A 26,293-nucleotide genomic window follows, 5' to 3' on the forward strand; every position below is an offset into this window, starting at 1 on the left:
GAATCTGATGCAGCATGAGACACCTTTTAACATGAATTTTTCTGTAAATATAACAGCTCAATACACCATGAGAGAGAGAGAGCAGCCCCTCCCCTCTCTGCTCCCTGAGTGGAGCTCGTCGCCTTGGTAATGGTGCAGGGAAAAGACACAATATAACAAGCAAAGAGCGCTTTTTCTCAGAGTTCCCTCTCCTCGAACAACGCTGATTTACACGGAAACGGAAGGAGCGATTCACAAAATTCTTTCACATTGAGTGCTACAAGGCTCCCATGAACACATAAATGTAATTTTTTTTGTCCCTAGTGTAAAAAATGTGGACACTAGAGCGAGTTAAAAACAAGTGACTTTTCTGATTTTGCAGTAAAAGCGCTGCCACGTTTATAATGTGAGTCTATGGGAGAGCGCACCTGTCCTCTCCTTACTTTCAGGCTTCTCATTCAAAAACTGTAAATCCTATCGCTCAGGGAGACACTTGTCTTGATTCACACAATGTGTGACTACAACTTTTGAGAAAATTGTGTGTGTAGAGTGAAAATTGTGGCTGAGAAAACAGTTTAAATGAGAAAGTTAGAGCTTTTTTTTCAAGCTGCCTCCACTCTAAACTCCTGAGCGCCGCTGGTGTGTAACGCAATAGACACCCATCATAAAGCCTGAATTTCTCCAGATGTGCTCATGGTGTTTGATCTGTGACTGATCAAAAAGTATAGAACCTAGCAAAAAAGTTGAATGCCAGATCCACACAGGAGAATTTTGTCTCCGTTTTAAAGTTTGAATCATGTCTCTAGGTGAAAGACAAAATAAGCGTTCTCTCTGCTTCTGTTCCCTCCCCGACACACTACTGCCTCCGCCAAGTGCGCGCACACACCGCATGTCGGGGCCGCGGATGAGTTACTCTCCCTTCATCAACGAAGTCTGCGGGGAATTTGTGGTTATTATCGGTACAAACAGCGCGAATCACAATTTAAATGAGTGCGGTTCAGTTTGACATTATTGTCAGTCCGTTAGATAAACATTTAATTTTATTAAAATCGAAAATTAATATTTAGAGCCTGTGGGCTACAAAAATAAGTCATTAAAGTAGCCGGCTGGACTTAATTGTGTAGTCGGCTGTATGGCCGGCAGCCGGCGCTTGTGGAAAGCCCTGATTTTCCCAGTGAGTGACAAAAACTTCCGGTTCACATGGTTGGGTTATATGTAAAAGTCGCGACTGGGAAAAAAACGAAAAAAAAAGTTTAGGGTCAGGCGGTATGGATTAGGGTCGGTCGGGTAACCAGAAACACACACTTTTTTTTTGGCCTGATTTGAGATTTTTATTTCAGAAGGGGGATGCCTCCCCCCACATCCCCCCTCAACTCGAGTACTTCATATTTCACCGGACATAGGCCCTTCGATTTCCATCACTAGAGCGCGTCAAATTACTTTTGGTTTTGCCAGCATGGACGCGCTTCTTTTAAATGAAGGCACAGATGTGTCAGACATCGACAAAACGGTAAAGAATAAGTGGAGATGGGCTTGGCGAAATGAAATGGGCGATAATGGCAAGCTCCTGCTGCTGTGCCAAGGAAAAAGAAACAAAAACAGGCATCAGGTGTTGCCAAACTAGATGCTTTTGGCTTCACTGCGAAGAAGCAGAAAAAGTGAACTTTCACTTTACTTTTCTTGTTTCCTGGCTTTATTTCAACAGATTTTCCTATTTTTCTTTCTGTTCCACTCTTCTGAAAGCATGGTTCAAGTTCGACTGCACTTGCACTTTTCTCTGAACCACTGTTGCGCATTACTAAAGTACTGTTGAAATAAATTTGCACTTTGCGCTGAAAACTTGATGTTTCATCATGAATAGCCAGTAATGACAATGGTAACGTCTTGCCTTAGCTTTAGTCATTTGTTAAAATTATGTAAATGTACTATAAGTAGGGGCCTAGGGGATAATGGACAACACGGCGTTTAAAATTTGACGCATCGCTGACATGGTAGGGGCCAACGACATGGAGCTTTTTTTTTTCAGTCAGATGATTTTTTTTTTTTGCTTTAATCCATGTATATATGTGTGTGTATATATGTGTGTGTGTGTGTGTGTGTGTGTGTGTGTGTGTGTGTATATATATATATATATATATATATATAATATATATATATATATATATATATATATATATATATATATATATAATGTATATGTGTGTGTGTGTGTTTAATTAATTTTTATTTGGGCAAAAATAATTCAAAAGCTTTTAAATAGTTGACTGTATTGAACCAAAACAGCTTGTAAATTTATTATGCACATTTTGGTTTAAAAAAAAAAAAAAGGTACACTTTACATTGAAAGGTTGACCGTTACATATTTTTTATGAATTTTTATATGGGGGGAATCCAAATGTTTATTTTCCAGCACAAAATTAAATGTTGCAGGAAAAAATGTTTGTATCTGAACAACATATTACATATGAGCCCACTTTTCACAGATGAAAATAATCAAATCAAAGTATAGGAGTCGCCTTAAAGTGGACGACTCCTATACTTTGAGTTGATCTATTTTAATCTGTGAAAATGCCATTTCACATAGGTAAGTGGATCCAAAGTAGGCACTCGCTTTTCGTGCCCGTGCAGTGAGGAGAGGAAACCTCTCTCTGCTCACGAGTCTCCAAAAGTCAATGTCCCTTGTTCTGGCTTTGAGTTCTATGTCATTTTGCAAATCAATTATCTCCATATCAAGTCGACTTGGCAAAGTAAATACTTGATGGAATTTGGCTGCTACCTGTTCTGTATCAATGGGCTGAAATGGGTTTGAGAGGAATGTAGCAATATCTTCCATGACGCTTAACCAGGGTTGAAACTTGGTGGTCACACGATCGCCAGTGGCAACTAAAAACTGATCAAGGCCACTAAAAGTTGAGGTTTGGTCGCCCAAAGGACAACTGTGATTTGAGAAGTACAAAAAAATTACAATAAAAATTAAATAAAATGTTCCTTCCTTGGAGTACCTCTTCTTTTCTTTCCTCAGCTCCAAGTTCATGAATTCTAGTAAAAGTTTAGTTCTAAAGTGCAAAATTCAAAGCTGTTCATGAGTTTTCAGATCGCTCCATGATATCCACTGCTGTGTCCGAAATCACTCCCTAGTCACTATATAGTGACTTCGCCATTTTGTAGTGCTGTCTGAATGTATAGTGAGAATTATTACACCCAACAGTGGACTCATAGTATCCCACAATGCATTGTGAAAAGTAGTGTGCAACCGATGGTCACTAATCAAGCAGGGTGTTTCAAAAAATTTTATATTATTTGAGATGTAAATATCTCAGTGTAAGAGATTTATTCCTTTGTAAGGATAAATAATTGTAAGGATTTATTCTTAATATTGTTCTACTCTATTCTATTTTACTATTTCAGCTAGAAATCTTCTATGACCTTCTGTCTTAGCTAGACACAGTATCTTTGTTTAAAAATTCCATTCTGTCTGAATATTGCTCTCATATTATGTAGGGCTGTAACGATATGCGTATCGAAATCGCGATACGCAGAGCCACGATCCGTATCGCGATACAAGAAGGCAGAATCACGGTACACCCTTTCAAACTTCTCCTCAGCCCAAAAACAGAGGCGCTTCCAAACTTCAATTTATGAATACTTTACTTTTGATTTAAATTACATTTTAAACTTACTTAAATTACTTTTATTTTTTTATATCTATTAGTAAGTCGTTTTTCGCCGACCTGCGACAATCTTCTGCGAGTCACGCAACGTCCACACTCGCCACTGGCAGAGCATTCATTTCTTTTAAGCGGTCGCCATTCTGGTTGCGACGCGGGGAGCGAATCTGTAAACAAGCAGCTCATTGGCTGGCTAGGTGTGCCACAAGCCTATCACAATCACTTGACCGGAAAGGCATGCAGTGTTGCCAGATTGGGCAGGTTTAGGTGTTTTTTGGCTGGTTTTGAACATATTTTGGGGTGGAAAACATTAGCAATATTTGGCAACACTGAAGGCATGTCTGCTTGGGCGGAAGCCTTCTGCGGCAGTTACATTTTGACACGCGAGCAATGTTTCACCATAAAAATTCCGTAATTTCCATCTGTTTTCCGCGATCACAGAAAATCATTGGCCCTATGAGAGTGAGACAGTGAGAGAGCCACCCCCCCAAAAAAAATCTTAACGGATTTACACGATTTGGAAAAATGACTTTTTCAGAACCGAAAAAAACCCAGAGCTTCCGGCTCAACAGTATTATTTTGAGAAATAAAACAATCTTTGGATATACATTTGTTCATTTTTGCATACATATTACTCATTCTCTGCAGTGGTCTGAATTATTTGTTATTAAATAGTTAATGTAAGTAAGTAAATGTTAATAAGTCAAATTTACTACTTTAAAAAAACATTTAAAAAAAAATCGTGGGCGTATCGAATCGTGGGTCAAAAATCGCGATACGAATCGAATCGTGAGTTGGGTGTATCGTTACAGCCCTAATATTATGAGAACAGGCTGTGCGTCAGGGACAGCCCTGTGCTATCATATCATCAGAACATTCTGCTTATTTTGATATGAAATGTGTATTATTGGGGCGGCACGGTGGTGTAGTGGTTAGCGCTGTCGCCTCACAGCAAGAAGGTCCTGGGTTCGAGCCCCGGGGCCGGCGAGGGCCTTTCTGTGCGGAGTTTGCATGTTCTCCCCGTGTCCGCGTGGGTTTCCTCCGGGTGCTCCGGTTTCCCCCACAGTCCAAAGACATGCAGGTTAGGTTAACTGGTGACTCTAAATTGACCGTAGGTGTGAATGTGAGTGTGAATGGTTGTCTGTGTCTATGTGTCAGCCCTGTGATGACCTGGCGACTTGTCCAGGGTGTACCCCGCCTTTCGCCCGTAGTCAGCTGGGATAGGCTCCAGCTTGCCTGCGACCCTGTAGAAGGATAAAGCGGCTAGAGATAATGAGATGAGATGAATGTGTATTATTGATCAGAAATGTGTCTGAACAGCACCAAGGTTTCACTCTCTCACACATACACACACACATCTGAACATTCATCAGAACAGTGATGTAATTAAGACGTGACCTGCTCAAGGTTTCACTACAGTCTCTGAAGCATGCAATGATGTCACACTCATTAACACACACACATGGACACAGATATCAAAAAGATGTCACTCACTCACACCCCTCCATACACACACACACACACACCCTCTGCAGTGATGTCACTTCATCCACACAGATAACACACACACACACACACACACACACAAAATCCCCTGTATTCTCTTGCCTCATTGGGGACTTGTGAATAAAGATTGCGAACTACTTTGTGGGGTTCCTGTCTTTCTTCGCGACTGACCCCCAGACGTCTGGGTGACATGGGGGGACTGATCTCGAGATGGTGTAATCGCTCTCTCTGAGGCTGAGGGCAAGAGGTGAAGAAACCTTTCACCCTGAACCTACATAGTCTAGGCAAATGAAACTGAACAGGTGTAATGTTGAGCAGCATAAGATTTATTTCTCAAAATTTGAATGAGAAATTCAAAGGTATGTGGATTTCACAAATTTTCAATATGCGTGCTGCCTGAGACACTGCGCACATCAAGTTGGTAGTTCAGCTCCTGTCAAACATGCTGCAGTCTTTGGTAACAGTTTATAAATTAAAATTATCTCATGAATGCATGCTGCACAGTCTTGTTGGACTGTTTGAGCGTACTCTAACACACACACAAAACACCTTCCAGTGAATGGCATTTCTATACCTAAAAAGAGGAAAAAAATTAAACGTAACATTTTGACCTGTGGGGCGGCACGGTGGTGTAGTGGTTAGCGCTGTCGCCTCACAGCAAGAAGGTCCGGGTTCGAGCCCCGTGGCTGGCGAGGGCCTTTCTGTGTGGAGTTTGCATGTTCTCCCCGTGTCCGCGTGGATTTCCTCCGGGTGCTCCAGTTTCCCCCACAGTCCAAAGACATGCAGGTTAGGTTAACTGGTGACTCTAAATTGACCGTAGGTGTGAATGTGAGTGTGAATGGTTGTCTATGTGTCAGCCCTGTGATGACCTGGCGACTTGTCCAGGGTGTACCCCGCCTTTCGCCCGTAGTCAGCTGGGATAGGCCCCAGCTTGCCTGCGACCCTGTAGAAGGATAAAGCGGCTAGAGATAATGAGATGAGATTTTGACCTGTTTCTACACATGTTAAAATTTGAGGTCAGTTGAATGAGAATTGGTAAAGTTATTAGATTGTGAAAAATCAAGTTTTTTGAAACACCCTGTATACCATCATGCATTGCAGTCTTACATTTTCACAGAGCTGTAAAAGCTGTTTCATAAGGACCATTTATGTATTTTAGATCGTGTATAGCAGTAGTTTGTTTTTCCTTATGACAGTGGGCATGAGACAAATTTATACGTTGTGGTGCAAAAATGGTAATAATGTTGGGGGTGAATGGATGGAGGAAGAAATGCATTATTAAACATTCAAGTACAACTAAAAATCGTAAGGGACTGGAAAATAAGCTAAAATAGAATAAGACACAGAATACAAGAATAAAAGTTACAGTGCAGAGTGAGGAATTGATTAAAAGCCTCAAATTTGATTTAATAAAAGGCAGTGGCAAAGAAGAAAGTATTCAGCCTTGATTTAAAAGAACCAAGCAGCGGATACAGAGTACTTTGTATTTATTAATGTGGGAAATGCACTCAGTATAGCATGCCGTTATTATTTTGAAAACCCACCAGTTGACTGATCTGGCACGTTTTAATTGTGCGACAGTAATGACGTAAATAATGGAGCGGCGGAGTAGTGTCTGAAAGTGTTTTTTTTTTCCCCTCTTCCCCCCACCTTGTTGTTTTTCCTTTCCTTTCTCTCTTCCTCCACACCCTCTCCATTTTACCAATGAGCTGCATCATAGTGGAAGCTGGGATTTTTTTTCTTCCACTTCAGTGTGTTGACGTTTATAGCTAATGCTAACTGCTAGGTAGGTAAGATCCAAGATGTCTAAAAGATGGTTAGACGGGTCTGATTTTCTGACATGCTCTGGGGATAATATGATCAAAGTGCCCCATCCATCTACCCTCATGGAATGGATAGACGACATGAAGTTGTGGTCTGACATCAGTTACGTTGACCTTGTCAATTATTTTATTCTTAGCGAGGGCATTGGTGGTGAGGAGCTAAGGAAAACCTCCAAAAGCATGGAGGTGTACAGTTATCTACACAGTAATAAAATTGGCAAAATTATGTGTAAAAGAGAGGGTGGGTTTGTTTGCTGAAAGGCTGAGGTTGAGCCTGGTCAGAGCAAAAAAAGGGAAATTCTGCAGTCATGCAGCAGCTATCATCTGGAAGGTAGACTATGTCTGAGTAGAGCAATTTTATTGGTTTACTAATAATGTAGTATTTATGTATTCTAAGGTGCTTTGGACAAAAGTGTCTGCCAAATACCATAACCATATGCACCTAGCTCTAGTCTAACAGAATTCTACCAGCCTACTGTACAATGATGTGTCTTGTATAAGCTCAAGAGGCAAAAGCTAGGAGAAAAGCATCGGCTCACCATTATAATGCAAATGCTGTCAAATTTTGGGAACAATAAACATACCATACTTAAATAATTCATTGTCTATCTATTTGTCCAAGCTTCTTCAACTTCTTAACTACCCTGATCATTCCAGATATTGGATGGTATTTGTAGATTTGTAGGCTGTTTGTTTACACTAGTACTTCAGCACTAGTCGCTCTTGGATTCTCTTGGTGACATGCACTTATTGTTGGTTGTTTTGAATAAAAAGGTCAGCTAAATGACTGTAATGTAGTGTAATGTTTGAATAATGTACAATATCTAAACAATTACATTGAATTAATATTGTTGATTAATCCATTTCTGGGGCATATGTTAAACACCATGGGGTGTTATTCAAGTAAAAATGGTTTTCAATTTTTGTTTTTTGACTAGAGAAAATTTAAGGGCCACTTTAGTTTGATCTGGGCTACTAAGAATTCAGGGATACTGGCCTGAGTGGTGACTAAGCACTAAAGTTAATTTTAGCCCTGGTCTAACTCGCCAAAACGCTGATTGAACTCCGCTGCAATTTTGTCCAGGTGAGCACAGTACTGCTCAGGGTGAAAAGCATCCTTGTCTTTGGGCGGCACGGTGGTGTAAGTGGCGGGGGCCTTTCTGTGCGGCGTTTGCATGTTCTCCCCGTGTCTGTGTGGGTTTCCTCCGGGTGCTCCGGTTTCCCTCACGGTTCAAAGACCTGCGGTTAGGTTAATATGGCCTTGGGCTGAGGTGCCCTTGAGTGAGGCACCTAACTCCCAACTGCTCCCTGGGTGCTGTTAGCATGGCTGCCCACTGCTCTGGGTATGCGTGTGTGCATGTGTGTTCACTGCTTCACATGGGTTAAATGCAGAGAGAAATTTCACAAGTGTGTGATGAATAAAGTCGTGCTTCTTTGATGGCCCTTTTCCCCTGGTTTGGAAAGTGTGTTAGGCTCCCCCGCTCTTTTTAAATGTGTGGTCCAAACACCGAACTTGGCCTTGAACGCATTCGCTGTGCTTATCATGTGGGATAGGTGTCTATCTTTTCCCTGGATCTCAGTGTTGAGTGCGTTCAGTTTTGCTGTTAGGTCTGTCAGAAATCCCAGGTCAAGTAGCCATGCATCATCAGAGTTCTTCGTGCCCCTCATTCCTTGTTGACAGAAAAGTCTTTATCTCTTTTTACTTACAATTTTATTGAATTTCCACACTAAAAACAGGGGAGAAAAAGTCAATACAATACTCGTTTGCATCTCACAAGCAGTGTACTGTTCCAAAGGAGACTGCAGTTTTTCACATCAGACAAAGTGAATGGTGATGCAACATGGCATGAGTTGTTCAAAATTTAATGAGCAATATTTTGGCAATAGTGTGGATGACTGAATAACTAATACTCAAGACTGAAGTGAACAATAAACGGTGATAAGATGAAAACAACGTCAGATGACCTGGCATTGGGCAAATTTTGATCAGCAACATGCAGCGAACTGGCAGTCACGGTCTCACAACTATGGTCTGCCGCTGTTACGGAGTTGTTTTTCTTTGTGAAAAACTCCGTAATTAAGCTGCAACCTGTCTGTGTTTTGCTCACTCGTACCTGGCTTGAAGGCTCCACCACTTTTGCCCACGTTACATATGAATATTAACCCTCTGGGGTCTGAGGGTATTTTCTGGCACTAATGATTTTGGCATGCTCTGATTTTGTCAATTTCAAAAAATCTAAGCAGTATTTTCAAAGTCATATGACCTTTTTTTTTTTTTTTTTAAAATTCAGCACAAGTTCAACAACAATGATCTATAGAGTATGTATGTCATGATGATTGTACTAAAAAAAGATAAAAGATGTAAAAAGCAGTTTTAGAACTGTTGGAATCTGTGAAAAAAAATTACCTTACCCATTGTGACGAACTGTTTTTTGGTCACTTGAGGTGATTATGTTCAGTCTTAGGACTGTGTCAAGCACAAGCTTAAATCTGCTTCATTGATTTGGACAATTAACTGTCCATCAAAAAATTGTTCTATTGTTTTGGGATAAAGGGTTAGCAGTGGGAGGGGTATTCAATGAGGAGTAAAAAACAAACAAACAATGTCATTCCATTAAATGAAGTGTGACTACCCCTCCCCCTGCCAACTCTTCATCCGGTCAAGTGATCAAAACTGTTCGCCATAATGGGTACGGTAATGTTTTTTCACACGTTCCAACACCATTTTAAAGCTGCTTTATATATTTGTTTCTTTTTTAAAAGTTTTGCTTTATTCAGTGTGTCTTGAAATTAACTCTTGTACTATTACTCAGTTCAGAGCCACAGCCAAATCTGTTATACAAATACTCTGTAATTTTGCTCCCACTTCAAATTGTATCCTCTAAACTTAAAGTAGAGCAAAATTGACCTATTTTTGAGAATACTTTTAAGTCTGGAAAAATTGCTCCGTCATTTTTCCTGTGTATGCACTACAGTGCATGCATATCAACCAATATGCTCATAAGAAATATTTACACTTGCTCAAGTTGATCTTTGGCTGAATCGAGTCGAAGATCAAAATGACACTGGTCATCATCAGTGTCGCAGTTTTCAATGTCTGATGAACTACTGAAATTTAATTGCTGTCCTGAATCCTCCGAAGTGCCATCTCGCAACAACTTTTACCTCCAAACAGGTAGGCTAAACTATGGCTAACACATTTTATCCTGTTTATGGTGGATGGTCCCACCACAAAAGAGAAACCAATCGAAACCAAAAGAGTGAAAGTGATTTCACATGGCAACAGCATGATCTAGTCTAGATCATGCTGTTGCCATGTGAAATCACTTTCACTCTAAGATGACAAGTTTTATGTTTCACCTAATTTAGGTAACTTTAAAAATATTATTTGGCAGTGAGCACATAGAGTATAAAGTTTGTCAATATGTATATCATGCTTGTATGATATAAATATCTTTGCAAGTTTTTCTAAATACATGACCTACTCATTCTAAACCTGCCGAGCTTTGCCGGTGAAGCTCTCGATCCCAGAGGGTTAATTGCACATCGCTAATCTAATCAACGTGGGATATTGCACACACTCGGCCAATCAACGCGAAATACCCTTCTCTGACATCACCTGTGAACTTGGGTCAAGTTCAGGGCTATGGGCTTGCTTGGACTGTATTGATTACCTACTCAAAGGCTACAAGACTCATCCATGTTGATTCTAGTTTTATACTGTTGACAGGGATGGTGCTAGAATTTTTCGTTCTGGGTCCTGGGACCCACATGACTGGCCAAATTGGGGTCCCTGGCATTTTAATTTATTTATTTATTTTTGGGTGGGTCCCAAATAAATAGAGAGAGCAAGTGTGAGCACACCAGCCATACAGTCACAGTGTAAGTCTACGATCTTGCCTTTTTTCCCCCCACGGAATTAAAGGTTTTTCAGTCATTCTTTGCGATTGTTTAACCTGGAATAGAATATAGAGGGCTTTCACTGACGTCACACATTATCATGCAGCATCCACCATATTGCCAGGTAAACAAACAACCATGAAAATTAATAATGAAAATTGAGATGACTCCAGTCCGTCCACTCTCTCTGAAACGATTAAAACTTTTTTTTAAATAAATATACCAGCAGACTGCGTTACATTCAAAAGCTGAAACATGCAGTCATCACAGATCCATATAATTTACCCACAAATGTTTTTATTCTGCACACTGTGCTTTTCCTTTTTTTTCTCTCGCTCTGTGCACATGCGTGGGCATGTTCACTGCTTAAACGGGTTAAATGCAGAGGAGGAATTTTGCTGTTCTTGTTCACATTAGACCAAGAAAAAGAGTATTCTCCTTAATTTACCCACACATGTATTTATTCCACTTGAAACCAGCTACCAAATTTGGGATACTATGTAGTAATTTTGCAAGAAATAAAATTTCCCATCTCTTTTTTAATGTAAATTTAAACTAAACCAATAAGATGCACATTTTCATTACATTGTGGTATACATCTTTTATTTTTTTAGTGAAAAATAGTAAATAATTGTGAATAAGTTTGTAGTTGATTGTCTTGGTTGTGAATAATAGTTTACATGAAACCAACTTTTACTGCAGTTATCTAGGCTACAACAAGAAAATATTTTTGATCTTTTCAATAGATTGTTATAATCCTAATTTTAGTGCAGTAGAGAAAAGCTCAGGGTTTTAACAGTGTGAAAACAATGTCTCTTGTGCTATACTGAATTGCATTTTATATTCTGGGCAGCTCTTCATCAACAATGAGTGGCATGATGCAGTGAGTAAGAAAACCTTTCCAACCATCAATCCTGCCACTGGTGAAGTCATCTGCCAGGTTGCAGAAGGTGATAAGGTAGGGGAGTGTGTGTTTGTGCATGTTTGCACTTGCCAGGTTTTATTTACTGATAAAATACTGGCCATGTTCACTCCCTTGTGGTTTTCTTGCTATGAATATTTTATTTTGGTGCACATGATGATCTGATAATTGTACAACAGTTTAATCATTTTGGTTCTTGGTAATACTGTGTGTGTGGGGGGCAATTAAATAACTGTACAGAAAAGATGATGTCCTCATAGTGCCTCACTTGTCTTTTGTCTGTTCTCTCAGGTAGATGTAGATAAAGCAGTGAAGGCTGCGAAGGATGCATTCAGACTCGGCTCTCCATGGCGGCGCATGGATTCCTCTCAACGTGGACGACTCCTATACTGCCTGGCTGATTGCATCGAGAGGGACTCTGCCTACCTGGCAGTGAGTGACTGTGACTTGATCCAGTTAAGATAGGACAGTGTGCATGAATCACTGCTGGGCAGGGGAGGTCAAGTGATGGTCTATGTTCTAGATGCAGACTCTTCAGAGGGTTTAGATGACTGAACCAAGTTCATGGGAAAATATACTATTGCACAGCTGATCAGCTGCCTTTTTTTTTTAAATGGATGTAGTTCAGCAGCTCTAGTTTTGTAAACATGAATCAATACAGCTTCTTTCAAATCACATTTTTTTTAAAATTATTTAACTGAAAGCAGCTTATCAGACCAGAGTCAGACTAGAGACATTGGGAAAGAAAAGCAGACTTTCACACATTTTCCATTTTCAATTACCTTGTCTGGTCTTGTTAGGGAACTGACAACATGGCTTGGGGTTTATTTTTTATTTATTTTTTTAAATCATTGTTTAAAGATGAATGGACATAAGTGTGTACTTATTCTCTCTCAGCTTCAAATTCAAAATGGATCTCAGATGTGGGGCGACACGGTGGTGTAGTGGTTAGCGCTGTTGCCTCACAGCAAGAAGGTCCGGGTTTGAGCCCCGTGGCCGGCGAGGGCCTTTCTGTGTGGAGTTTGCATGTTCTCCCCGTGTCTGCGTGGGTTTCCTCCGGGTGCTCCGGTTTCCCCCACAGTCCAAAGACATGCATGTTAGGTTAACTGGTGACTCTAAATTGACCGTAGGTGTGAGTGTGAATGGTTGTCTGTGTCTATGTGTCAGCCCTGTGATGACCTGGCGACTTGTCCAGGGTGTACCCCACCTTTCGCCCATAGTCAGCTGGGATAGGCTCCAGCTTGCCTGTGACCCTGTAGGACAGGATAAAGCGGCTAGAGATAATGAGATGAGATCGCAGATGTCCACAAGCACCGACACTCGGCGGTTTTCTCCACCTACGCAGATGGGTCTGCACCGGCTACTTGATCCCAGAAAAAAAAAAAAAAACACTTGCCTTTCAATGTTCAAGCAGCTGCTTTTTTTTCTTTTTTAAATTTAAATATTTATTTTTTATATCGTCTCTGCTGCCCATAATTTGCTGTAAATCTAATTATTCCACCATGAAATTGTCTTCGATTCAGGTCTAGCATGACCAGAAGTGACACCATATTTGTTGATTGATTCTTGTGTTCTGATTGCTGGGTTTCACGTGACGTCACATCTGCCTTATTAGTTATTCAAACCTTTAGCTGGTGGTCTACCAAAGCTCCGCTGACAAAGCATTTGTATGAGACATATGCATTGCTTGCATGAAAATGCCTTATGCTTGCGTTGTTTTAGATTGATTGATTGATTGATTGATTGATTGATTCAATCAATCAGTTTCACGGTTTAAGTTTCTTCAGGGTTCCCCGTGAACTAATTTAAAAAAAAAAAGAGAGAAGGGGGGAAGGGTGAATGAACACAGGATTTTATAAAAAGACATTGAGAGAGATGGCTTTTGAACCTCTCACTGAAATCGAAGGGAGCTGAGTCGAAGCATGCTCGAGTCTGCAGTGATCACTTCGTGAAAGGTTTGTATATCTCTCTCAGCAATGTTGGTGTTTTCCAAGTACTTTTCTTGCTGTGTGTCGTTATTTTACGGCCCTTTTTTTTCTTTTTAAGTCACGAAGCGCTAAAGTCCCCAGTTGTTTCCTTGTTTACTCCTCACTCATAAAGTCCATATGCATGAAGGTCGCGACAAAATTCTTACCCAGCCATACAGTTACAGTGCGCTGTGATCACTTGTCTTGTTTAACGATCTAGGTCTTTAAAGGGGTTTCTGATTATCTTTGTGAATGATTTACCTGAGAGATAAGAGCCAACACAAGTGAGAATCAAGCGAACTGTTGTTTGTTTACACTTCAACTTGCAGTGCTTTGTTGTAAAGATGCGAATGAAAAGCTTAAAAAAAACCCATACTTGCAGGGGCAAAAACAATACAGGATTAATTTGGCAGTGACTTGATACCGAGGTCCTTTACCCAGCCACATATAAAAAAAAAAGTTGTAAGCCTCCATAATCTTCCATGCTTTCATCTGTTTTGTGGTGTAGAAGGATGTCTGCAACACCAGATAGTTTGGGATGTCAGGGAACTTGACTGAAGGGTAGTTTTCGAGATTGTATGACAAATCCTTCTTTCCCAGACTGTAGGGGTCCATTCCATTGCACATAGCAATCTTCTGACTATATCTAAAGCAAGCAGTGACTTCTAGATTACGAGCATACTCCAAGTTATCGCTAGTTGTTTGCACTATGGCAGCTGTTTAGACCACCAGCTATTTCACTTCCGGTAAAACCGCTAAGAAAAGTCACATGACTGAAACCCAGCAATTGGCTGAGCCGGACTACATGATCATGCCATAGCAGACAACAGTAAAGATGCAGTTGGTTGTTGCAGATGATTTATACTTAGTTTTCACAAAATGCTATTGAAGAAGAAACTTAAAAACCTTCCACAGAGGTGTATGGTCCCTTCGCTAAAGCTTCATACTTAAAGTGCAAGTGCAAATAACTGTGTGCAAATATCATTCATTCATTCATTCATTCATTCATTATCTCTAGCCGCTTTATCCTTCTACAGGGTCGCAGGCAAGCTGGAGCCTATCCCAGCTGACTACGGGCGAAAGGCGGGGTACACCCTGGACAAGTCGCCAGGTCATCACAGGGCTGACACATAGACACAGACAACCATTCACACTCACATTCACACCTACGGTCAATTTAGAGTCACCAGTTAACCTAACCTGCATGTCTTTGGACTGTGGGGGAAACCGGAGCACCCGGAGGAAACCCACGCGGACACGGGGAGAACATGCAAACTCCACACAGAAAGGCCCTCGCCGGACCCGGGGCTCGAACCCAGGACCTTCTTGCTGTGAGGCGACAGCGCTAACCACTACACCACCGTGCCGCCCGTGTGCAAATATTTATGCTAAAATTAAAACTATACACAATACCACACCAGAAGCACATCAGGTACATTACACATGCACCAAGTAAGCTCACCATGTAGTTATGTTACAGACCCAGGCAACAGACTACAGAGATGGCCAAGCACACATTCATCGGAAAAATCCTTGAAAAAATTGTCTTCAATCAATTAACTGCCTTCTTGATATCAAACGGCTGTTTTGATAACTTTCAGTCAGGATTTCATGCCAATCATAGCACTAAAACAGCGCTGATTAAAGTTATAAATGACATGCGTCTTAATACTGATGCAGGCAAAACATCGGTCCTGGTGTTACTGGACCTCAGTGCAGCTTTTGAGACTGTTGATCACAACATACTGCTATATCGACTTGAACACTGGGTTGGGTTGACTGGTAAAGTTATCAATTGGTTAAAATCATACTTAGAAGCTTCTTTGTTACCATGGGAAATTGTACCTCAACATCAATGTCCTTGACCTGTGGTGTCCCCCAGGGGTCGATCCTTGGACCATTACTATTCAACCTTTATATGCTCCCACTTGGACAAATTATCAAGAACAACTCAATTTTGTATCACTGCTATGCAGATGACACCCATATTTATTTTGCTCTATCACCTAATGATTATGCCCCCCTTGAATGTCTCTACCAGTGTATCGACCAAATCAACAACTGGATGTCACAAAATTTTCTTCAGCTGAACACAGATAAAACAGAAGTAATTCTATTTGGGAAAAAGATGAAAGACTCAGGATTACCACTATTCTTGACACAAAGGGGATTAAAACAAAAGATATGGTTAAAAATCTTGGCGTTTTCATTGACAGCGAGCTAAACTTTGACAGTCACATGAAAGCAATCACTAAATTGGCATTGTATCACCTAAAAAACATTTCCAAGCTAAGAGGACTTGTGTCAAAAAATGATCTGGAAAAACTTATACATGCCTTCATCTCTAGTAGGGTTGATTACTGCAATGGCCTTTTCACAAGCCTACCAAAAAAGACCATCAAACGACTTCAACTGGTTCAAAATGCAGCGGCTAGGGTTCTCACACGAACAAAAAGAACAGAGCACATTACTCCAATTCTAAGGTCCCTTCACTGGCTTCCAGTAAGCTATAGAATTGACTTTAAAGCATTGCTGTTGGTGTACAAATCTCTAAATGGTACAGGGCCCAATTACCTCTCTATGTTGCAGCGGCCTAACCCAATCAGATCTACCAGATCGCAGCAGCAAAATTTACTGGTAAAACCTGTTGTTAAAACAAAGTGTGGTGAAGCAGCTTTTAGCTACTATGCAGTACAGCTATGGAACCAACTCCCAGAAGACATTAAAAATGCTCCTGCTGTTGGCAGCTTCAAATCTAGACTAAAGACCAAGCTGTTCTCAGATGCTTTCTGCTAACTGATAAATCTTTACATGCTTTAAACTTTACTTAACTTTTATTCTATTTTATTCTGCTGTTTTTTACTGAACTTTTACTTCATTTTATTTTATTTCTACTATTGTTTAATTCTTTTTTTTTCTCTCTTCTTCCCCCTTTATTTTATGTAATTTTATTTTCTATTGTTTACTGTTTTGCTTTTACTTCTGTAAAGCACATTGAACTGCCACTGTGTATGAAATGCGCTATATAAATAAACTTGCCTTGCCTTGCCACACATACAGCTGGAGGGAAATTTCATACATATTTTGCAAGTATTTTACAGGGAAATGGTTAATAGTTTATAAGCTGAGAATGCACCAGAAGGCACGTAAATTTCAATTTTTTTTGGGGGGGGGTCTTTTTTTTTAGCTGGCTACTTCAGATTTTCTGGAGAACCCTGGATCTTGGGTTTATAGCAGAAATCAAAAGAAACATGTCTCTTACAATTTTTTCTTCATAGCCATAATTGCCAAGCATTAAAATGTAACTCTTGTCACTGTTCAATCATGTTTGTTGCCTTTTATTTTATTTATTTAATTTATTTATTTGGGTATGCAAATCATTTTATGTAACTGGACCTTTACATACTTTAATTGAACATCCCTGGTTTATGGCAACATTTTCGTTGTATGGGCCATCTTATCGTACCTTCTGTGATTGCTGTGCTGGATTGCAAAGTGCTTAAATGTGTTTAATTTCTTTAATTTACAAGCAAAGAATCTGTTTATAGTCACATCTGGGGGAAATGATGACTGCTGGATCATTTTTAAATGATGTGAAAATTTGGCCTGTGTGAATGGGTAACGTTTTAGACAGATTATGAAGAAAAGCGACATTCTCATTTTGTTTGCACGTGATCAGAATCAGGGAGACACGTAAAGGTGTGGCTGCTCTGTGTCTGGCTCTGTAATGAAATCAAATAGGAGTTTGGACTAGTTGCCATTTTGGAGGGGGGGGATGGCCTGTGTTGTAATTTTCCATACTGCATACTATCATATTGCATTTGGCCAGTGCATACATGCCAGACAGAAAGAGATCTGGACCTTGAAATTGCTCAGTCATTCTACTTCACCTATGAATAATGTTTATTTCTAATATTTGAGTTGCAAAAGATTATTATTCAACCTTCTCTGGGTTGAAGTACCTGACAGCAACTCAGCAGTTTTGCCATTTGTGAGTATGGTTTGTCCACCAGCTTTTCAATGTTAATTGCAGGTAACTTTTTGTCCATTAGTGTATAAATAATTGCTAAAGTATATAAAGGGATTGTGAGTGAATCACATATAACAGTTTTTGCAAGATGGAGAGCCAAACCCTTGATCAGCTTGTGTATTTGCTCTTATACGACTACTAGTCAAAGTACATAACATCTGGCTTGTACAGAGAACAGTGGCATTGGCCTTGTGATTATAAATTGGTATTTTAGACTGAATTTCTCAAGGTAGACATAAGAACTGTAGCAGTAATCATAAATGCTATGATGCTCATACTGGACATGCTACCGTACTTTGCACTGTATTGTGTGTAATATATGTGGAGGGAAACCTGCGGAAAATAAATTATGTATTCAGTCAAAACCCAAGCAAGTAGGGGTGTTTTTGTTTTGTTTTGGAGCGGTTTTCTTGTCATTTATTCATGCTGTTTTTGGATTGCAGGAGCTGGAAACTCTGGACAATGGCAAACCATACGCTGTGGCCTATACTGTTGATTTGCCCATGGTGGTAAAATGTTTGAGGTAAGAGTTGATAAAGTTTTGCATTCAATTGGAGTGAACTCCTGGAGTGCCCAGAAGTATTGTAACACAAATTACTAGAAAAGTCTTAGCTTTTTCAGTGCATTTTACATCACTGTCTTTGGCTGAACAGGAGAATCAATGAGGAATCACACTAATGCTAGATTTGATCAGAACCGTGGTGTCTGTTCCCATAGTGCCTTCATATGAAATGACTTACCAGCTACATGTCTTTTCAGATATACGCTCATTGACCACTTTATTAGAAACACTATATTAAGTCAAGTTTATTTGTATAGCACTTAACAATAGACATTGTCACAAAGCAGCTTTACAGAAAATTTAAAGGCTTTAAACATGAGCTAATTTTATCCCCAATGAGCAAGCCTCTGGCGACTGTGGCAAGGGAAAAACTCCCTTTTACGACATGAGGAAGAAACCTTGAGAGGTTTCAGACTCAAAAGGGAACCCATCCTCATCTGGGTGATAACAGATGGTGTGATTTATAAATAACTCGCTTCTATAACTGTCCTGTAGAGTCACAAAGTCTAACTGTAAAAACAGGAAAATCATTATAATTTTAACACTAATACTGGGTATTGCTCTCAAAACAGCTTCATATCTTTGTGGCATGAATTCTACAAGATGTTGGAAACAGTTCTTTGAGATTCTGGTCCACGTTATCTGAACAAGTATGCAGTTTACAGACTCTAAAACTATAAGATATGAGCCACCTGTTCTGGTATCAAAGGTCACCTATTGTGCTGTGTTGATATTGATAAGGCTGGCTGTTGACTGGTACACAATAGCTGGTCATTGATTGCTAATGTTACACAGTCTTAGATTAAAATCAATTTGCAAATAATTAATACTGAGCATTAATTGAAATTTTATTTAAAATTGAGGAAGAAACATGTCTCCTAACCTACTTGAGCCTTATTGAAGCATTTATTAACCCTCATATATCAGTTATATGAAAATGTATAAAAAAAATTTGAATTTGGTGAAAATGGATTTTTTAAACCCCTGTAGTTTAAAAATACTTGAGAGAGACAGAACAAAAATTTGGAAATATAAAATATGGGTCTTGGGGATTACTGAAAAAAATTTACAAGTTCCTAACTGCTATCCCACATTGGATTTCTTGCTACTGAAAATATCATGTTTTAGAAATCGGCGAATTTCAAAACCCTATTACAGACAAACTAGGAATAGTGGAGACTTGGTAAAACTGAAATTGGTAGATATTTCTGTGTAGATTTGAATAACATTCTTAGTTTAAGCATTACTGCCACAGGCAAGCTTCCAGAATGAATTAAAAATGCAAAAATTGCAAATTTGTCTTTTTAATTTCCTTGTTAAAATCACCATCTAATATACAATGTCCATTGAAATTCTAAGTTGAAGCTTGTAGTACAAGACATTGAGTCTCTCTGTGCAAAATTTTAGGTTTCTATCTTGCATAATAAAGATTATATTACACTTTGAAATATGTATGTTTTGAGCAAAATGCAAAAAAATCGAAAAATTCAAATGCCTGCATCTCTGAAACCACTGGAGATAGGAAGCTCAAATTTTGGGGATTAACTTCTTTTAATAGTATCTCTGAGCCCTCCAAATATCATTGAAATCTGAGATGGTCAAGCATAAATTTGTCAGATATTTGTTGATTTGGCATGGAATGACCCTAGTATAACATAGTTTCAGCCTCGTTTTACAGGTAAAGAGTTATGGACAAATCTAAAGTCAGGGTTGCAGCTCATTAATACACTATTTCAGAATAGTGTATTAATGAATTTTTTCATGGTGAAAAAATCGACATTGTCACCTTGGTAGACCTTTTGCTTTGCCCCTTCAGTACTGAAGTATACGCTCAGCCTTGCACCCAAATGACATCATGCATTGTTCTTCCAACAGGCAACATGGCAGTCTCGTGGTGGCATTAGAGCAGCGATACAAAAATGCTCAACTTTCTTATAAATGGTCAAACATGCCTGAAACTTTTTTTCTTATGGGCTCTCAATATTACTAGCTACTAACCTATGCACATATTTACGTTGCATTTTCTATTCCTTTAAGTAAATTGAAATGGTATATCTGCCACACTCTGCTTCTGTCTGTTCGTTTCACTTCCTAGTTGATGTCCCCAACTTGCCTTGTGACCTCAAAGGGCCCTTGCCCTTGGCTAGTAATTTCGAACCCGAAGTGGGTAATAAAACAAGCACTATCTCCTGGTGCAAGTTCCTGTGGGCGTACACCCCTGTTATACAGCTGGGATTGACATTCTTGTTCTTGTAGTAACTTCTCCTGGATTGTGTGGAGTTTTGCTTACAGGTTGAGAATGTACCAAAGTGCCCCCCTCAAAAAAAAAATTCCTTTAAGATCTAGGACTCCCCAAGGTTTGTGACCATACAATAATTTGAAGGGGGAGAACTTGGTGAGGCTTGCAGGACCTCTCTTACTGCAAATAAAAGGGGCTTGAGCCATTTATCCAAATTTATTTATTTTTATTTTTGGTCTCTTCCCTCACAAACTGACTGACTAATCATGTTTAAGAGTTTAGTTAGACCATTCAACCAACCCATCTGTCTGTGGGTGATTTAAACGCTGGTATGAATTGATTTAACCCCCAGTAAATTGTAGTGTTCGCCCAAGTGTGCGTGACATACACATGGTGTCTTGGTCAGTCAAAATTTCTTTCGGAATCCCAACTCAGGAGCTAAGGCTAAAAAGTGCAACATTGCATGTGGAACCATTATGCAGTGGCATGGCTTCTGGCCATCATTATTGTGCATAATACGCTGTTTGTTTTTTTGCCCACCCACTTTTGTGATTTTTATTCTTTTTGTGATTTTTATTCTCTTGCTCTTATTTTAATGTACCGCTCTTCGCCCTTCTAATTGCCCTTCGGGGATAAATAAAGTTTTGTCTGATTCTGATCATGTTGTATAATCCACTAAGACTAAAACAAAGCAGTGTAGTTCAATGTAGTTCAATCTAATGGCACAACAAGAGCCATACCAATTTCTTTCAAAGTGGATCTCGAATAGTAGTTGATGGCACAATGGTGCTTTCGGGGTGGCCGGTGGATTCATCAGCTGACATTAACAGCATGTTGCACACTACCTGTGAACATTACTGCAAAGACCTGGCCAGTAGAAGCAGACCTTCTGTTTATCTTGCCCTGAGTGTCCAGCCATGGGATTATGGTGAACTGCATGGACCTATAGCTCTTTGGGACCAACAACTGTCATCTGTGTCAGCCTATCTTTAATAATCGAAAAGTACAGAGGGGTGAGGTACAATGTTAGGCTGGAGGTTTTGACCATCAATTACTCTCACTTGGTCTCAGTGTCATCAGAATATTCCTCAGCTGGGGAATCCTGAGGGAGGGTGGAGTCCTGTGGATGGCCCTGGGACTGCCTCCTCAGCTAAAGCTAAGCACATTCCACACTGTGCCTGACTTCTGCTTGAGCCATCTGCAAATGGGTGCTTTGTGAGCATTTTAAATCTTCAACAAAACAGAGTTCATGCTAAAACTATATTGATTTTCCTGGTTACACAGTTATACTTTGACTATATAGAACACTGTTATAGAAACAAATTATTTATAATCCATGCTTTATCATCCAAATGAGAATGAGTTCTTTTGAGTCTGGTTCCTCTCGAGGTTTCTTCCTCGTGTCGTCGGAGGGAGTTTTTTTTTTATCTTTTTTTTTTCTTGCCACTGTCGCCATAGGCTTGCTCATCGGGGATAAATTAGGGATCAGGTTGGCTCATGTTTAAAGTCTCTCTAATTTTCTGTAAAGCTGCTTTGTTACAAATGTCTGTTTTATTGAAAGTGCTATACAAATAAACTTGACTTGAAGCCTGGCCAATTTGTTCCCAAAATCAGCAGATGGGTGCGGTGGTATGGTTTCCTCCCTGAAATTGAATGGTGGTCTGTCAGGTTCCATTCATGAACATCCCCATGCACACACTGCACCTTCACACTTGCTGCCCCTAATGCCTCGACTTGAACCAGGTTTTGGTGACCTGGAAGTCTGATTACAGCTGGAATGCACAAATGCCTAGTTTGTAACCCCCTCCTCCGGATACTTAGTTATGTGGTATGTCCTAACTCGATTGGGGCAGTCTGTGGCGCATTGGTGATCCAGCCCAATGGCCCCACCTCAATCATGTGGCACTGATCCTGGAAGTTCCCAGGCTCCCTGCAACACCAGCCCAGGCCTCTGTTCTGCAGCTCAGGGATCACTCACCTGGGAGGGAGAAGGTAAGCCACGGGTTCAGGGCTTAGGGGAATTGGCTTGGGGGAAGTTGGCCCTTGCTTCCATGGTGCAGGATTGGAGGGGGGTCAAGCCATGTGAAATCACCAGAGGCCTCGCCACTGACCATCTCAGATTTGCTTCATACTTTCTGGAAATATTGTCAGTGTGCCCAATAAACAATGTACAAAATTTTAGGCTTGTACCTTCATTAGTTTCTGAGATATAGGGGCTTTAAAAAAGGGGCATGGCCCCAATTTCACTGTTGAAACGCATGCTACAGAAAACGGACCTAACTTCCATAAGTCATTACTTTTAAACTATTCATGCAAGATGCATGAAATTTTCAAGGATTGTTCTTCAATGCCAGAAGCCTTTTAAATACTAAAATAGAAAGTTCACAGTTCAATATTTGCCAAGTTATGGCTTGCTGAAAATCATAAAATGTGCTTTGGAGCAACTTTGATGCCTCATATCTCCATGTTAAAGCACACCAGATCTTTCAAATTTTCTTATTTATTACTCATGTTCTAGTACTCTTTAGGCAACTAGGTATGTGTTCAAAAGAAATCAAACTTTGATTTATTAGGCTTTTAAAAATAAAAACACACATTTTGCGCCTATAATTCAAATGCATATTACAAATGTATGACAAGGTCTACCATAAAAACAATTATACCACTGGAAAGAGCTTGTTTTGATTAGCAAATGCACAAAATACGAAGTTGGTACCCAAACCAAACTATACTAAGTAACTTTAAAAACGCACAATGGAATTCAACACGATATCACTTTAGATCCATGCATATATTTGAAATTTATGATATTGTATGTAATGCACACACATCTTGAAACATCGATAAAGGACATTTACAGTCGGAGGAAAATGTTTGTACACCCTTTGGAATTTTTTACATTTCTGCCTAAATTGGTCATAAAACATCATCTGAACTCTCCAGCAATCTTAAGAATGAACAAACAGTGTCTGCTTGAACTAAAACCACCCAAACATTTGCGTTTTATCATATTTTTATTGACCATAAGATGGAATTATTCACAGGATAGGGAGGCATAAGTAAGTACACCCTTTGATTTAGTAGCTGGTTGACCCTCCTCTGGCTGCAATAACTTCAACCAGATGTTTCCTGTAGTTGCAGACTAGATGGGCACAACAATCAGGAGAAATCTTGCACCATTCCTCTTTGCAAAACTGTTGCAATTCAGCAAGATTCCTGGGATGCCTGGAATGGATGGCTTTCTTGAGGTCATGCCACAACATCTCGATTGGATTGAGGTCAGGGCTTTGACTGGGCCATTCCAGAATGTGAATTTTGTTCTTCTGAAACCATTCTAATGTCAACCTGCTTCTGTGTTTAGGGTCATTGTCCTGTTGCAGGACCCATCCTCCCTTGAGTTTCAACTTTTTGACAGATTGCCTCAGGTTTTTCTGCAAAATATCTTGATATACTTGAGAATTCATTTTCCCATTGATTATAGCCAGTTGTCCAGGCCAAGAGGCAGCAAAGCACCCCCACACCATGATGCTACCGCCGCCATACTTGACGGTGGGGATGAGGTTTTGCTGATGGTGTGCTGTACCGACTTTCCTCCACACATGATGTGGTGTGTTCCCCCCAAACAATTCAACTGTGGTTTCATCAGACCACAATATGTTTTTCCAGTGGCGCTGAGGAGCATCCAAATGCTTTTTTGCGAACTCCAAACGAGCAGAAATGTTCTTTCTGGACAGCAATGGCTTCCTCCATGGCCTTCTCCCATGAATCCCATTCTTGTTCAGTGTCTTTCTTATAGTAGATGTGTCCACAGAGATGTCTGCATGTTTCAGTGATTTCCTCAAGTCTTCAGCGGACACTCTTGGATTCTTTTTTACCTCATTGATGATGACTCGCAGTGCCTTTGGAGTGATCTTTGCAGGGCGGCCACTCCTTGGCAGAGTAACAACCATTCCAAATTGTCTCCATTTATACAAAATTTTTCTAATTGTAGAAACATGAACACCAAGGGTCTTAGAGATGGTTTTGTAACCCTTTTTAGCTCTATACAAATCAATTATTTTGTGTCTTAAGTCTTCAGACAGCTCCTTTGAGCAAGGCTTGATGCACAGAACATGCCTCTCATCAAAACACACCTTTTAACTGGTTTTCCAGTGGGGTGGGTAGCTTACAACACACCTCAGTGATTGGACATCAGGTTGGCTCACACCTTAGTCAAATTGTTTAATCATCTAATTAGTCTAATTAGCTCTTGGATGAGCCTTAGCTAAGGGTGTACTTACTTATGCCTCCCTATCCTGTCAATATTTCCATCTTATGGCCAATAAAAATATGATAACATGTAATTGTTTGAGTGGTTTTAGTTCAAGCAGACACTGTTTGTTCATTCTTAAGATTGCTGGAGAGTTCAGGCGATGTTTTATGACCAATTTAGGCAGAAATGTAAAAAATTCCAAAGGGTGTACAAACATTTTCCTCCGACTGTATTGTCAAACTCAAGAATTAATTCACAATAAAAAAATTCAAAGTGACAGTTGGTCCATGTTCGGACCGTCATGCTGGAGATTCTGGGTCTGTGTCGTCCAGGGGTCTCAGCAGCAGTGACTGAGGGTGTCAGGAATCTGTCACGGAGGTGAGCTAGCCTGATGTGCTGATCCTGAACTGGCGTCGTGACTCGAGGCTGACCAGGGCGTGGACGATCCCTGGTGCTCCCTGTCTGTCTGTAACGCTGACTCAAACGGGAAATGGTCGAATGATGAACACCGAAGTGCCAGGCGACCTCTGTCTGTGTACTTCCGGCACGCAACATCCCGATGGCCTGTTCACGTTGATTTTGGCTTAGGCGTGGCATCTTCAATAATGACAATTTTCCCATCATTTCCCCCGGGTATTTATAGGCAAGATTGTGTGTGTACAGTGTATGTAAAATTTGTTTGAAAATTAAAGCCTGTCCATGTCATTGACTACCCGAGTCATATTGTACGTTATTGAGTACAACTCCCTTAAATTCTGATTTGAGCACAGATTTGGAACTTATTTGGGCGGAACGAAGTTATTTTTCCATAGTGATATATTTCTTTTCTTCTTGAGATAAACTCAGCACAAATTCAGCAAGTTTTATCAATGTGCGTTTTTAAAGTTACTTAGTGTATAAATATTAAGGTATGAAGTACGGCATGTTTTACGATAGACGGAAATGCTGTTTTAAGGCATGTAATCTACTAGCAGACAAACAAGCAAAACATCATTTCATTGCCAAACACCAGAGTGGATATTTGAAGGAAATTCTGTCAGCGGGTGAATATATTATGCTTTTGGATTTTGCTGAAAACTATTCATTCTGTGTACAAGATTCTGCCCAGGGATACCACTGGGACAACAGCCAATGCACTCTTAATCCATTTGCAGTGTACATTAGAGCAAAGAATGAAGATGGTACAAAAGTAATGAAATGCATCTCTATCTGCATAATAAGTGACTGCCTTAAGCATGATACAGTGGCCACGCATTCGTTCTTAAAGGTTTTACCATACAGTGGTGCTTGAAAGTTTGTGAACCCTTTAGAATTTTCTATTTTTCTGCATAAATATGATCTAAAACATCATCAGATTTTCACACAAGTCCTAAAAGTAAATCAAGAGAACCCAGTTAAACGAATGAGACAAAAATATTATACTTGGTCATTTATTTATTGAGGAA

General features: G+C 39.9%; 1 protein-coding gene across 1 annotated transcript in view; it reads left to right on the forward strand.

The window, feature by feature from the left end:
• Positions 1-26,293, forward strand: part of LOC132872218 (aldehyde dehydrogenase, mitochondrial-like) — a 96,927-nt gene that overhangs the window by 8,018 nt on the left and 62,616 nt on the right. Inside the window, exons 2-4 of the mRNA XM_060906871.1 lie at positions 11,730-11,834; positions 12,090-12,230; positions 18,239-18,318. Coding sequence (XP_060762854.1) covers positions 11,730-11,834; positions 12,090-12,230; positions 18,239-18,318 — 326 coding nt within the window. The remainder of the gene's footprint in view (positions 1-11,729; positions 11,835-12,089; positions 12,231-18,238; positions 18,319-26,293) is intronic.

This window comes from Neoarius graeffei, chromosome 24 (genome assembly GCF_027579695.1).
Source record: "Neoarius graeffei isolate fNeoGra1 chromosome 24, fNeoGra1.pri, whole genome shotgun sequence".
NCBI classification, from domain to species: domain Eukaryota; kingdom Metazoa; phylum Chordata; class Actinopteri; order Siluriformes; family Ariidae; genus Neoarius; species Neoarius graeffei.